At 54.5% G+C, this 13,113-nt stretch overlaps 1 protein-coding gene and 3 non-coding genes across 4 annotated transcripts; all 4 read right to left on the minus strand.

Moving 5' to 3' along the window:
* Nucleotides 1-211: 211 nt before the first annotated feature.
* Nucleotides 212-283, minus strand: TRNAA-CGC. The gene has a single exon. It is a non-coding gene; the product is annotated as a tRNA-Ala (tRNA).
* A 772-nt stretch (nucleotides 284-1,055) lies between these two features.
* Nucleotides 1,056-1,127, minus strand: TRNAP-CGG. The gene has a single exon. It is a non-coding gene; the product is annotated as a tRNA-Pro (tRNA).
* A 5,777-nt stretch (nucleotides 1,128-6,904) lies between these two features.
* LOC104081136 (beta-keratin-related protein-like) lies at nucleotides 6,905-7,201 on the minus strand. Its single transcript, XM_009583757.1, has one exon. It carries the CDS (start codon nucleotides 7,199-7,201, stop codon nucleotides 6,905-6,907), a length of 297 nt encoding a protein of 98 aa, XP_009582052.1.
* A 5,198-nt stretch (nucleotides 7,202-12,399) lies between these two features.
* Nucleotides 12,400-12,481, minus strand: TRNAS-GCU. The gene has a single exon. It is a non-coding gene; the product is annotated as a tRNA-Ser (tRNA).
* Between the last annotated feature and the right edge of the window lie 632 nt (nucleotides 12,482-13,113).

The raw sequence follows: 13,113 nt of genomic DNA on the forward strand, positions 1-13,113 counted from the left end.
CTGGGCAGCTCTTCAGCCTGGGGCAGAAGCAGATAGCTGGGAAAGGAAACAGCCACTGGCATTTCCAGGAAGCAAGGAGGAGAAACCCTGGTTTGAGGGTGAGATCAGCTTTGGAGATGTCCCCTGCAGCAAGAAAGGGGATGTTTCCTACTAAGCACCAGCCATTTCCCCCCACCCTGTAGCCCTGCTGAGTTTTCAGGGAGGAAAAGCATGGAGATGCTGGGGGTTGAACCCAGGGCCTCTTACATGCGAAGCAAGCGCTCTCCCGCTGAGCTACATCCCCCTGCCTGGGGGATGCCCAGACAGGGCACACTATCCCTGGCACCACAGCAGCAGCTCCCTGGGCAGGCACCATAGGTGGCACCATCCGAGCTTGCTAAAACCAGTGTTGATTGAAAGAGAAACCCAATGGACACACCATGGGGTGCTGTTTGCAGGCAGCTGGGGGGATGGCAGGGCTGACCCTCCTCCACCAGGTCTGCGGAGAGCAGCAGGGACGCAGTCCCCAGAGGAGGGCTTGTCCCAAAAGGAGGCTTCGTCCAGGAGTGGAACCTGGGACCTCTCGCACCAAAGACGAGAATCATACCCCTAGACCAACGAGCCAGGATGCTGCACCCCCCGCCCCTCTGCCCCCCCCATTTTGGGGTTATGGGTGCAGCTGAGGCTATGGTTTTCCCCTAGCACAGCCGCAGCCTGCAGGTGCTGGGAAGCATCCCCAGCCCAGCTGTACCCACAGGCAGCCCCAGGGCTTTTCTGTGGGCCTTGGGGGGCTCTGCTAGCCCCGAAGCCAGCAGGGAGGAGGGTCTGGGGAGGCAAAAGCTAGAGATGATGAGTGTTGAACCCAGGGCCTCTTACATGCAAAGCAAGTGCTCTCCCGCTGACCTACATCCCTCTGCACCAGCAGCACCTCACTCCTGGCTCTTGGGGGTCAAGCCTGCCCATGGGGACGTGCCCAGCCAGGACATGAGACTGACCCCACTGTGCCACTGCCCTTATCATTTCATGGCTATGTCACAGCCCCATGCGCTGCCAGGGAAGGTGGGTGCCCAAAAAGAGGGCTCGTCCGGGAGTTGAACCCGGGACCTCTCGCACCCGAAGCGAGAATCATACCCCTAGACCAACGAGCCAGGGCAAATCCACCCTCCCTGCCCTCGGCCCCTGTGCTTCATCCACCCGTGGCCATGCACACAGGATGGTGGCTCCTGGGTGCCCCCATCTCCCATCACCACCCCTTAGAAACCCATTTCACGAGGTCCGAGGGCTAAAGATCTCCCTCTCCCCTGCCCCACAGGTGCTGGTGTGGCTTTGGGACAAGGGTCAGGTGCTGCAAGTGCCGGGTTATTGGGAAATACCCCCGGCCATTCCCTTTCCCCAGCCCCCAGGAGCTGCCAACCATGGGGGTCAGCAGGCTGCTGGCGCTAGGGCTCCAATGTGTGTCATGGGAAGCAGGACTGGGAGGACAGCTCTGGGGCAGACCAGGGGGATTTTTTCTGGATGCAGTCCCCAAGGGTAGGGTTGCCCATAGCTGTGCCAGGGTGGGAATCCAAGCTGCTGCTGGAGACCCAGCTGGTGGGGACCCCCCTCCATGCAGGACAGCCACAGGGGGGAACAGGGCGAAGAGCTGATTTTCAGACAGCCCGCCCGCAGCGAGCCTCCGATGCTAATTATATCGCATTGCAGGCTGTGCCAGAGCAAGGGTTCCCTCCCTGGGGCACATCCAAACGCCGTGAGCTGACCCAGGAGAACCAGGAGGAAGGATCAGCCCCAGGCAGCGCAGGCAAGCCTCGCTCTTCTCCCCTGCCCTGCAAATCATGGAGGAGTGGGGAGGAGTGGACAGGGGGAGCGCTGCACCCCCGTGATTTCCAGGTCACATAACCCGCCACGGCTGCCTGGCTCCTTCAGCCCCATGCATCCAGTGCTAACACCAGCCACCTTACACAGCAATAACCAGATCACCCTTCTCTTCAGGAAACGTGCAGACACCTAATTCTCAGCCAATGTGAATTAACAGCCTTGGAATATTTAATTGAACAATTCTTGAGTTTGAAACACAAATTCACAAGTATTTCACTCCCAGGACCTTGTAAACGGTTGGGATTTGGGCTCCGCTTTCACTGCACTCATCCCTGTTTCTTCCCAAGGGCTGCCCTCCGTAGGGGGAGAAGCTCAGAGGAGAAGGGGGGTGTAGGACAGCTGGGAGTGGTGTCTGGTGATGATTTGGGCTCAGGGTGAGCCACGGTGCTGGTGGAGCCAACAGGGCTGCGGGCTCACTGGGATGCAAGCCTTGTGAACCCCACTCCCACGGGTAGCACCAGGAGGGCCAGACCAGGATGCCAGTGCCTTTTGATTTGCGTGCTTCTTCCCCCGTGACTCACACGTGTGGGTGGCCTGTTATTTTCCTGCTTTATGGGATTTCCAGCCCTGGGGAAGAACTGGAGCCCTTGCCAGAGCCATCGCCTGTCTGGCTCCCCAGGCTGGCACAGGGCCCTTACGTGGCAGGGAGGGCACCCTGAGAAACCGCAGCAAGCCCCTGCCCTGCAGTTAGTCCATGGGTGCCTGGGGTGGGATGTCCTCTTGGTGGTGCCCTCTCCTCCTTCTTATCCGGGCCATGCAACCACTTTCTCTGCTCTTCCTAAAGCCTAAGAGCTGGCGTCCTCTCTGCTTTGGTGGGAAATTGCGTTGCAATGCTTTGGTGGGCAAAGAAGGAGGTTTTTATTGGCAAACAAGTCCCATCTCAGTCTGCCATGCCTGCAGGCTCCCAGCTCCAGGGGCCCTGTCTCCAGCTGGCTGGCTCCAGGACGCATGTCCCCAAGGGCTCTGGCCAGGAGTCCTTGCCTCGGCGAGGAGGATGAGGGATCCTGCCTGCTGAGGCCAGCTAGGACTCCTGGCATTGCCATCAGCTTGGCGCCTGGGTGCTGGGGTGGGATACGCCTTTTGCAGCCCAGCAAAGGCATTGGTGGTGGATCTGTCTCTTCATCCTGTCCCACTGCTGTGAGTCACCAGGATTTTTGTCTTACCTGGATGTGCAGAGAAGCCACAGATAGATGTGTAGACCCAGCAATCATCCAGCCACCACCAATCACCAATCACCAATCACCACGTCCCTATCACCAGCCCCCCGCCGCCCGGGGCTTCTACTCCTGATTGTCCCACTTGCTTGCCACTCACACCAGTCTTCCCTTTTCCATGAGAACTCTCTATGCCTCTCTACTTGTTCCAACTCAAACCATTACTTCATCCCTCTTCCCCGCCTCCTCCATCCCCAGGGGGGATGTACCCACCACAGTACGAAATGCTCACTGGCTGCTTCTGTTGGCTTCCCCAAGCAGGCAAATGCAGAGAAACCTGAGCAAGCCCATTTGCCACATGTGGTGGTGCAGGCTGGGGTGTTCCCATGGTTACACGCAGCCCAAAGAGGAGATCGACATCCCCATGCATGTGACCTGCAATGGGGAGCTACCACCATCACCTTCCCGGGCCCTGTTGAGCTGAAGTACCCCACTGTGATTCGTGCATTGTAATTTCTGCTGGTGCAGTTGACTTCACCAAAGCAAAGGACAGAAGAAAGGAAATGAAGGGAAATAGGGGTCTCCAGGAAGCAATGACTGCTGCGGGAGGAGAATGCTGAGTGACAGCAGGGAGAAGGTTTCCTCCAAAGACATGAGCAGGTGAGGGAAGATGGGAGGTGAGCAGAAGACATGAAACTCAACAGACGCAGGCATGGCCAAAGGGTTGCTTTTGGGCTAAGCTCCACGCTTTTCTGAGAAATACTTCTGCTGTTGGAAGCCGTAAGGAAGCAATGCTGGGACAAAACCCCAGGACCCAGCTATTTCCCTCCATGTGTATCCTTCCACCCGCTAAGCATTATTTTTCATCTCAGTCTTGATATTTAGTTCCCTGTTTCTCACCAGGGCTTTTGGCTGCACTGTCTTTGCAGGAACCTGTATTTTAGGGCCTGATCAGCAGGTCTGTGGGGTCCTGCCCTGGGCAAGTGCTGGCTGGGGGGGATACGTGGCGGGGTGAATTCACGACGGCTCTTGAGCTGGGAGCCGAGACAGCATGGCTCCCAGCAGGGAGTCACAGCACTTGTGGGAGACAGGGTGCCAGGTCCCTTGGGATGGGGATCCCTGCAGGGCACCGAGGTCCTCACTTCCCCGACTCTGTCTGCACTAAGGCATCACAATTTTCAAGTCAAATCAAGGACCTGTGTGGATTTTAGTCTCCTTTGAGACACTGGCTCTTCAGAAGAAAAATCTGTATAACTTCAACAGTCATTCAGTGAAAAGCCACATAAAAATATCGTCATTCTGTCCCCTAGCTCCATCCTGGACTGTCCTATGCAGCAGACTGGTGGAAGACAGTTGCACCAGCCCCAGATGCCTACAGCTTTCTAACGAAGCTTTTGCTGGAAATCCAATGCTTTTCCTCATTGTAGTGTTCAGGATCATTTTGCATCCTATCTCTGCAAACAATTTCTGGAGCTGGGATAAAAATATCTGAGCGGTCCTTGGAAGAGAGATGTGAAACTACACCTCTCTTGTCCTGGTGCTCTGACTGCTGAGCAATTGCCACGTAAATTTTCTCCAAATTAAGAGTGCCTCTGTGAAGATCTCCCAAGTAATAAAACCAGTTGAGCTTGGCCAAAGGCTTTTGAAGACTAACATGCTTACAAGTTCAGCATAATCCTTCATTATAAACACTCATAAGCTTTATGCAAATTGTCACACTACCAAAATGCTTAAGGTATGAAAGAAGATCTAAACAATACCCGTGGAGGACTTAGTCGCACTCTTATTCCTCCTTCCATCAGCTGAAAAGGTTCTGCTTGATGATACATGGCATCTTAAAAAGAAGCTTTACTCAATGCCTGGCATCTTTTTCCTGACACCTGCATCCGCTCCCTGTAAAACAATTATTGCCCAGTTCTCTAATGTGTTCAACTAAAATCTTGGGTCCTGGTCTTTGGGAAGAGCTCAGCATGGAGCTCACTGTGCTGTGGCTGGGGCCAGGGATGGGGTTATCTTGTCCTCCTCTAACTGACCACTGCACGGGACTTGCAGGTCTCTCCACACAGAAGCAGAGCAAAGCTCCCTGCTGAGTGCCTGTCCAGCTTTTGCTCTTGCCTCTGCATCTGGAGCACACGGGGAAATTGTAGTTTTTTCTTCATGTCCTTATTATTATGTTTATATATCTTTCTTGATGGCATTACCACAGGTCTGAGTGTCCATCACGCTTGATGTCTATCAGAAATGTTAGGATGCCTCTCCCCACAACACCTCTGATCAATCAGTGCTCAACCACAGGTCTCAGCAAATTTGGGCTCCCAAATGTCTGTGTCCCCAGGGGAAACCTGGGTAACCCTGCACTGCGTTTCACATCGCAGGCACCCCTCTTTCTCTGACGGGGCCAGGGATGCTATTTTGGGCATGGGCTGCTGGACAAGGCGCACCCCTATCCAGGGTGGGATGCCTGAGCCATCATACTGAGCTAGCACAAGGACACAGGTATATTCAGCTCATGTTATTCATAGGGCTCACTCAAGGCAAATGTCGGGCCTGTATATATGCATGTCTATGCGTGCATGCAGCAGCACAGAACAAAAAAAAAAAAAGCCAGATGCAGACATCACATGCCTCACTGGCACCTGGGCTATCTAGGTTTGCGTCAGTACATACTTATTTGTATAAGGCCACTTTTGCCACATGCTGTTGTAAAGAGTAAAAATAAAGAGCCCAGTGCTTGAGATCTGGTTTTGCCCTGGTATATCTTAGGAATATTTTATTCTTCATCATCACCCATAAAACATTGGGTGAGTGATGCAGACATCACATGCCTCACTGGCACCTGGGCTATCTAGGTTTGCGTCAGTACATACTTATTTGTATAAGGCCACTTTTGCCACATGCTGTTGTAAAGAGTAAAAATAAAGAGCCCAGTGCTTGAGATCTGGTTTTGCCCTGGTATATCTTAGGAATATTTTATTCTTCATCATCACCCATAAAACATTGGGTGAGTTGGGCGTAGGATGACCATCCAAAAGAGCATCTCCCAAGAAGCCTGCTTTTGCCTTTTTTCCCTGACCCCACAACCATCCTCCTTAGCTCACCCAAAAAATTGCTGCAAAATGCAGGGTAAATGCCATTTTGAAATGTCAGACGTTCATGTTCCCACCTCCTTGAGGGAACTGGCAACAAGTCTGCTCCTGCGGGAAGTCCTCTCTAAGCGTATGCTTGCTACGGGGCAGCAGGAGAGGTTTCCAGGCTGAGAAAGTTGCCTTCGGGCTGGTCACAGCAAACCACACGCTTCAGCCCAGTGCGGAGCTGAGCAGCAGAAACTCCCATTTCAGACAAAAAAGAAACCTCCCTCCCAGCAACAAGTTGCCTCCAGAGCAGGTTACCCCTCCAGACCAGAGGCACAAGGAACACCAGAAGACTTAGGCTATGATGTAGCATGACTTTAATGAGAAGAAGAAGGAGAATAAACCGGTTCAGAGTATGAGAAGTGCATTTCCAGCGCTTGGTAAAGAAATGGATAAACCCCACTCCAGGACAAGCTGATCCCTACAAGGTGTTCCTCTGCCCCTCCGCCCCATGACTACCATCTTCCGTCTACAGGCCGCTATAAGCATTTTCGCCCAGCCAGCAGCAAATGCTGTGTAGCACCGCAGGGAGTGACACCTATGTGGAAATATAAAGTAAGGCTTAGCAAGAGAAAGGTATAGGGAGACATGGTCTCGAGTGACAAGCTCACATGGCTCCCTTCCTCCTGGGGGGGCTGCGGGTGCCCCCCACAGCTGGGAAACCCACGGGCATTTCCTTAGTCCTCTTCCCCAGTCTTGGTCCTGTGCTTCGTTTGTCCTTCCCGACGCGGCCGCTCTGCTGACATCGGCGGGAGGAGGTCACCCCTACAGCCCGCTGCCCAGGCACAGCAGTCCCGCCTTCCCCAGCCCCCGGGGACCACCGGAGGCCACGGGGACCCCGCAGCACCGGAGGTAGCTCCCGACCGCCGCCGACGCCGTGGACCCCACTGTCGTGTTTTGCGGGTAGGAACTGAGGATGGGCCCGGGCAGGGTGACCACAACGGTGGGGGGTTGGATGACGGCAGTGGAGTCCCCACAGCGGCGGAAGCAGGGCTGGTTGCAGCTGGTGGCCAGCGGCCGGGGACCGCAGGAGGAGGGCAGGCACAGGTCGTAGCAGGACATCGCTCGGCGAGGACGTACACCTGAAAGCCAGAGCCAGCGCGTAAATGCAAAAAAAAAACTTCCCTGCTGAGCCCTCATTCAGCGGCTCCCATAATAAGAGGTGTGGGAGAGCTAGCTAGCGGGTGAGTTTGGATGGTTTAGAACCCCGAAGGATGACTTTCCAAATGAGCAGGAGCCGGCTTCCCCTTCCTTCGCCCCGTAACCCGCTCGGGAGAAAGCAACGAGTCTGGTTTGAGCTGCACGTCTGGGGAAGCTGGAGGCACCAGATGCTGAAAGCACTGAGAGCAGACCTGCTCCTGCACGCTGACTGCCTTCAAGCTGACAGCAAGCCTTCAGCAAGCGAAATGCTGACTGAGACACATATAGTTGTAGCAAAACCCACTTACATCAATACAATGTGAGTGAGCTGGATTTAACGTGAGCCGAGCTATCCCATCCCAAAATATAAGGGACCTCTGATGCCCTTCCATAAACAAGGACACATCGATCCCTGCATCCTGGGCATGTGCTATTCTTTTTTTTCTTCATCGAGTAAAACCATGCAGGATGCACCCAGCTATGCGGTTACAGATCCTGCAAATCCTGTATCCCGCAACCCCTTCCACTCCTCATTTTGCAGCAGAAATAAACCCTTCCCCAACATCCTCTGCAGGCAGGAGGGAGGCAGGTAACAAACCTTGAACTCTTGCGGAGGACCGGGCACAAGGCATCGGTGAAAGCAACAGCTCAGTAGGGAGGAGACGGAGGCCGTCTCGACTTACCCAGTCGGGAGGCGGCGGTGGCAGCTGGGAGCGGGTGGTGGGGCCAGGCACTGTCTGGGGTTTTATAGGGTGCCCCAGCCCCCGGGGGAGCGGGTGCATACCTTCGGCCTGAAACTCCCCAACAACCGGCAGTTTTCTCCTGGAAAGCTCCCCGGGCTGATTAAACAGTTCCCTCTTTCATCTGTCATGTTTTGCTTCCATTTAATACTGAGTAAGATTGAAATGATTCGGGCTACAGGCATTAATTACCTTGCTTCCTAAGGCCAAAGTACATTTTAGGTCTTATGCCACCAGGCAGGAGAGTGTTTCAGCAGAATTTAGGGCAGGCGCATCCCCGGCGCATCGCTCCCCACCTTCCTCCGAGCACAAGCAATTCAGCTCCCCAGTGCACCTGAGGTGAGCTCGGGGATGTAGGCTGATCGCAAGAAACATGCATTTGTAGGTAAACCCTGCGACAGCAGCTTCATCGATGGCAGGAAAACCAGGGGGGCTGCAGGGGTGAGGGTGCTTGGGCACCACGCATGGCTGGGAGAAAAATGCCGGAGCGCATTTCTCCTGCCTCAGCTGTCCAGCTACTACAGACGCAGATGCGGGGACTTGAGCTAGCCTGGCATGAGAAAATCATTACGCTTTTGGATCCACTTAGGGGATTTTGCCTTTTTTTGTTATTATTCCTCACGCCTGGGGGATGAATTCTGCTTGGAAGGCCCATCAAATCTTAAAAGCAAAGTAATCATGGGCTCTGGAGTCCACCCCTGAAGGTGATGCACACAAAACTGACTGATTTTGCGCAGTGAGCTGATTTCCGAGGCCAAGAGCCTTTTCCATCCTGCTCTTTGGGTATGCTAACAGCCGTGAGCCAGAAGTTCACAGCTATGCTTCCTTGTGACGGAGTGACATCGTCAAGGCATTTTTAATTACAGTCTGTGGCGTGACACCGGATTGCTCTGCTGAAAGCCTGTTAGCTGCTAAACAGCTGGGGAGTTGCAAAAGTCCCGACCTGCACTTAAACATGAATCACCTGCATGTTGGGGAGAGGGAGTCACTGACGTGGTCTCAAGCGGGGGAATGAGCCATCAGGCTCTAGGGGCAAGGAAAGTTTGAAGGCGGCTTTTCATTTCATGCCAGCAGAGCCCAGATGAAGGCACAAACATCATCTGCCCTGGAATAAACCATGGTAGTACCGGGGCTCATGTACTATGCATGTGTGGAGCTGGGGGTTGTCAGCATCATTGTTGAAGACATGCCTTGTAGGGTTTTTGGGGTCATTTTAGTTCCTAGGGTGACTTGGCCTTGTAGAGCTACGGTTGATAGCACTGAATTGTCCCTAGAGACTCCTTCCTGTCCTGCCTGCCGGTGAAAAAAAGCCTTTCAGAGGTGCTGGGGTCAAGCCCAGCTATTTTTAACATCATTTTGGAAGGGGAAAGAGGAAATCAGCTTTTCCAAGGTGCAGGAGAGGACACGTGCTTCAGCCAGAAGCAACCTACCTCCTGCTGGAGTAAGGCAGGAGGCTGTGGGTTCATCACAACCTCCTAAGTGGCAATTTGGTGAGCAGGAAAAAATGAGGCTTTATTTTAAGCTTTACCTTTCTGCTTTTTGCACCACTCTTGAATAACAAAATGATGCCATAGGTGCACCTTGGACCCACAGCCTAAGAATTAAGCCCATCTTCTGCCAGTCAGGGTTTATTCCCCTTCACTAATAATCTTCCATCTCTTTTTTTTTGTGCCTCTGTGCACTCCTGTGATACCAGGGAAAACAGCCTTTCCTGGGGGACTCCCTTCCAGGCTTCCAGACAGAAGCTGGGATCATCTAATTTGCAGCCTTACTGTATGTTTCAGTTTTGCAACCCCGTTTAAGTACTTGAGGTTCTGCTCACATTGGACCATCATGTCCCAGAAGAATATCCATGGATGCAGCACTGTTTGAAATAAATGCACGGGGGCAATTAGAGAGGGCATGTTGGTGAATGTGAGCAGATCTGTGTACTGAAAAAAGTCCTTTGCCTGGAGAAGGGGACAGGGGAAACAAAAGGCACGTGTCAGGAAGTTAAAATAATCAGATTTGTGTAATGAATGAGATTAAAACAAAGGAAAACCATAGGGGAAAGAGCTTTTCCTGGAAACGCAGGGATTTGGGAGAAAGACAAGGACTGTTTTTTCCAACCCATATTCATTTCAGGGAATGAACACTTTCTACTTAAGACATGGCTTTCTTTGGAGGAACCACAAAACCGAGAAAAGTTCACCAAACCAAACACATCAGACCCATTTTCTTAACTTCTGCACATCCTGGATCCAGGATGTGTGGCCATCTCAGCCCTGGTCCTTCCTGCAGATAAGACCACGAGGAGAAACACGAACCAATACTCGCTGTGTTTCCCTTTACATCACCAGCCCCTGCAGCACTTTGCAACTCCAATTTCACTGCTCTGCATTTTGATTTCCAACAACCCAAGGGCTAGATGTCTCTCAGACCAGCTGGAGGGTGGAAGCTTGCCCCTGCCCCAAAATTTCTCCTGAAAGCCAAAGGCAAAGGCACATTTGGAGCAGCAACAGACCCACTGCATCCCACCTCCAAGGAACGCCTGCATCCAGCACTGTCACACAGGGCTTGCCCCGGGGCTGCAGCCGACCTGCCGGCAGCACAACGTGCAGGGACTGCTCCCAGGCAGCTGATGGGCGAGCGGGACTCCCCGGTGCCAGGAGGCAGCATCCTGATGCAGACAGACCCACCCAAGCGGCTGGCCCTCCACCGCAGCCGTGGAGCACCTTTGGCTGCCTGTGTCCTCGCCGGGACAGACTTGGGGTGCTTCAGGGCCACTGTGTGCCGCCCAGGGAGCAGAGCCCGGCCAGTGCCGCTGGGGAGAGCCAGGCTCCGGCTGCTGTGTGCCGCCCTGGGGCTGCAGATGATCCAGTTTCATGCCGCCACACATACCCTATAATTGCCAGGTCCCCGGGTGGGCTGATGCTCCACGGCGTCACCGAGGCTGGCACGTCCCCCCCAGGAGGCCTCATCACCGCGTGCCAGGGCAGGGGCAGGCATGTGCCAGGGCAGACACAGCCCAGCAGGGTTGAAGGGTGTCCTAAAGGAGTCAGCTTGTCTCCTCTCCTGCCTGCCTCTGCCCTGCAAGCCCCCAGGTCCCATCCTGCTGCAGCAGCCCCCGTGCCATGCACCACCGCCCAAGGAGGAGCCTGCACCCACCACCCCTTCCCATTTCACTGTCTCCAGCTGCAGGTTGGTGTTTTTCCAGGGCTGTAACCCCCGTGCACAGAAACCCATGCCTTTTCCCCAGGAAATCTCTTGCATCCCTTTTGCAGGGCACTTGGCTGTCTGGTGCGGACATCCCCCTTTCCTAGGGCAGCAGAGCTGGCCAAGCACCGCAGCGTCCCATGGCAGCAGGACGGGATGGGGCCAGTGTTTCCCTGCAGCCCGATCACCGTTTCTGGCTCGGGAGAGGGAAGCAGCTCCCAACTGGTCCTCAGGGGCATCTCCCCAAGCCATGGGAAGGAAACATGGCCCCAGGGAAGGTTGAAAAGCCAGTGCAGGGATTGCAGCGTGGGCAGCTAAGCCTGAGTGTCCTCGCCTTGCCTCCAAGCCACAGCATTGCTGGCCACATCCTCATCCATGGAAAGAAGGGGTGGGAGTGGGTAAGGCACTGCAAGGCTGGCACAACACGTTTCCCCAGCTGCATCGAAAAGCAGACATGCTCTGAGAAATGCAAGGCTTCCCTCTCTGCAAGACCGCCAGGATTTCAGCAGTTAAAACCCTCCCAGCAGGTAGGTCTCTTTACCTCTTTCCTCTTCATCTTGTAGTAGCTCACCCTCTCCTCTCCCAAAGAACCTCCACTGCGAGCGCTGCTGCAGACACAGGAGGGAGCTGCCAACATGCAGCAGCTATGCCATCCTGGAAAAAGCACCTCTAGCACATGCTGATGGCTCAGCAAGGCACAGCTTTGTCCAGGATTGGCTTTTGGCTCCCATTGGCATGATAGGGATGCCCAGGGCTTGTGTATGACATGCAGAAAGGAATAAATTGGCTGACAGAGCAAAAGGGAAAAAAGTAGTGCCCAGGCTCAGGGTGTGCCCAGCCAGCACAGCCAGCCTGTTGCTGACCTTCCCTGCCCATGGTTTGGTGCTTTGCCTCCTGGAGAAGACGTAGTCGGTTGGCAGGAAGGCAGCCAGCAGGCGGGCTCGGGGAACAGACAGGGACAGTACCCTGCTCCGGCACGGGAGAATGGGGCCAGGCACGTTGCACAGAAGGGCAACACGGGTCCCTGAGCAACCAGAAGCAGGTTTGGCAAGTGGGAGCAGCAATCCAGAAGCAGACATATATTTAACATGAACGAGCAAAACAGAGAGAGGCAAGAGGAACCTGGCCACGCCGGGGGCTGCACCAAAAGCCTCCCCCTGAGGAAGTACAGGATCCCCAGGCGCCCGACGAGGGTGGGATTCGAACCCACGCGTGCAGAGCACAATGGATTAGCAGTCCATCGCCTTCACCACTCGGCCACCTCGTCCCCTGCTCCAACCCCTTTTTGGGGTTTTTTTTTCCCCTTTTTGACCAAAGGCTGAAAACCTGTGGCTGGTTCTTCAGGGTGTCCTCCAAGGAGCTAGGCTGGGCAGGCAGAGTCCTGGCAGCCCATCTGCCCAGCCCTGGCAGCCAGCTGCCCCAGGGCAGCGGGGCAGGGCAGTAAGCAGGTGTTTGCAATTCATTTGCCCCTCTCCATGCTCCCTTCTGTCCCTGTGTTCAGAGGATGGCAAAGGGCAGAGTGGCATTTATTTTTGTCATAAAAGTGTGTGCCCCAGGCTTTGTTACTTGTGGCAGGGCTCCATCACCCCCACACCACCACCCACCCACCCCCAACCTGTGTTCAGAGGGTTTTCCTGCAAGATTCAGCAACAGTTGTGCAAATTAATGGGGAAGTTGGTGGGGGTCCAGCCAGCGTTGGATGTACCTCTTTATTTCCCAAATCCCCTGGGGTCTGGAGATAGTTTTGGTCATCTCTCCACTGTGACCTCCCCAAGGAGAGGGGGCAGAAGGAAACTCCTTCCCCCAGAGTGGGGTCACCTGGGACAGAGGGGTGGGGGGCTCCATTGCTCGGGGCAGGGCAGAGAGAGACCCCCAGCAGTGCCCCCATCTTGGGGCAGG

This window comes from Fulmarus glacialis, unplaced genomic scaffold (assembly GCF_000690835.1).
Source record: "Fulmarus glacialis isolate BGI_N327 unplaced genomic scaffold, ASM69083v1 scaffold18748, whole genome shotgun sequence".
Classification (NCBI taxonomy): domain Eukaryota; kingdom Metazoa; phylum Chordata; class Aves; order Procellariiformes; family Procellariidae; genus Fulmarus; species Fulmarus glacialis.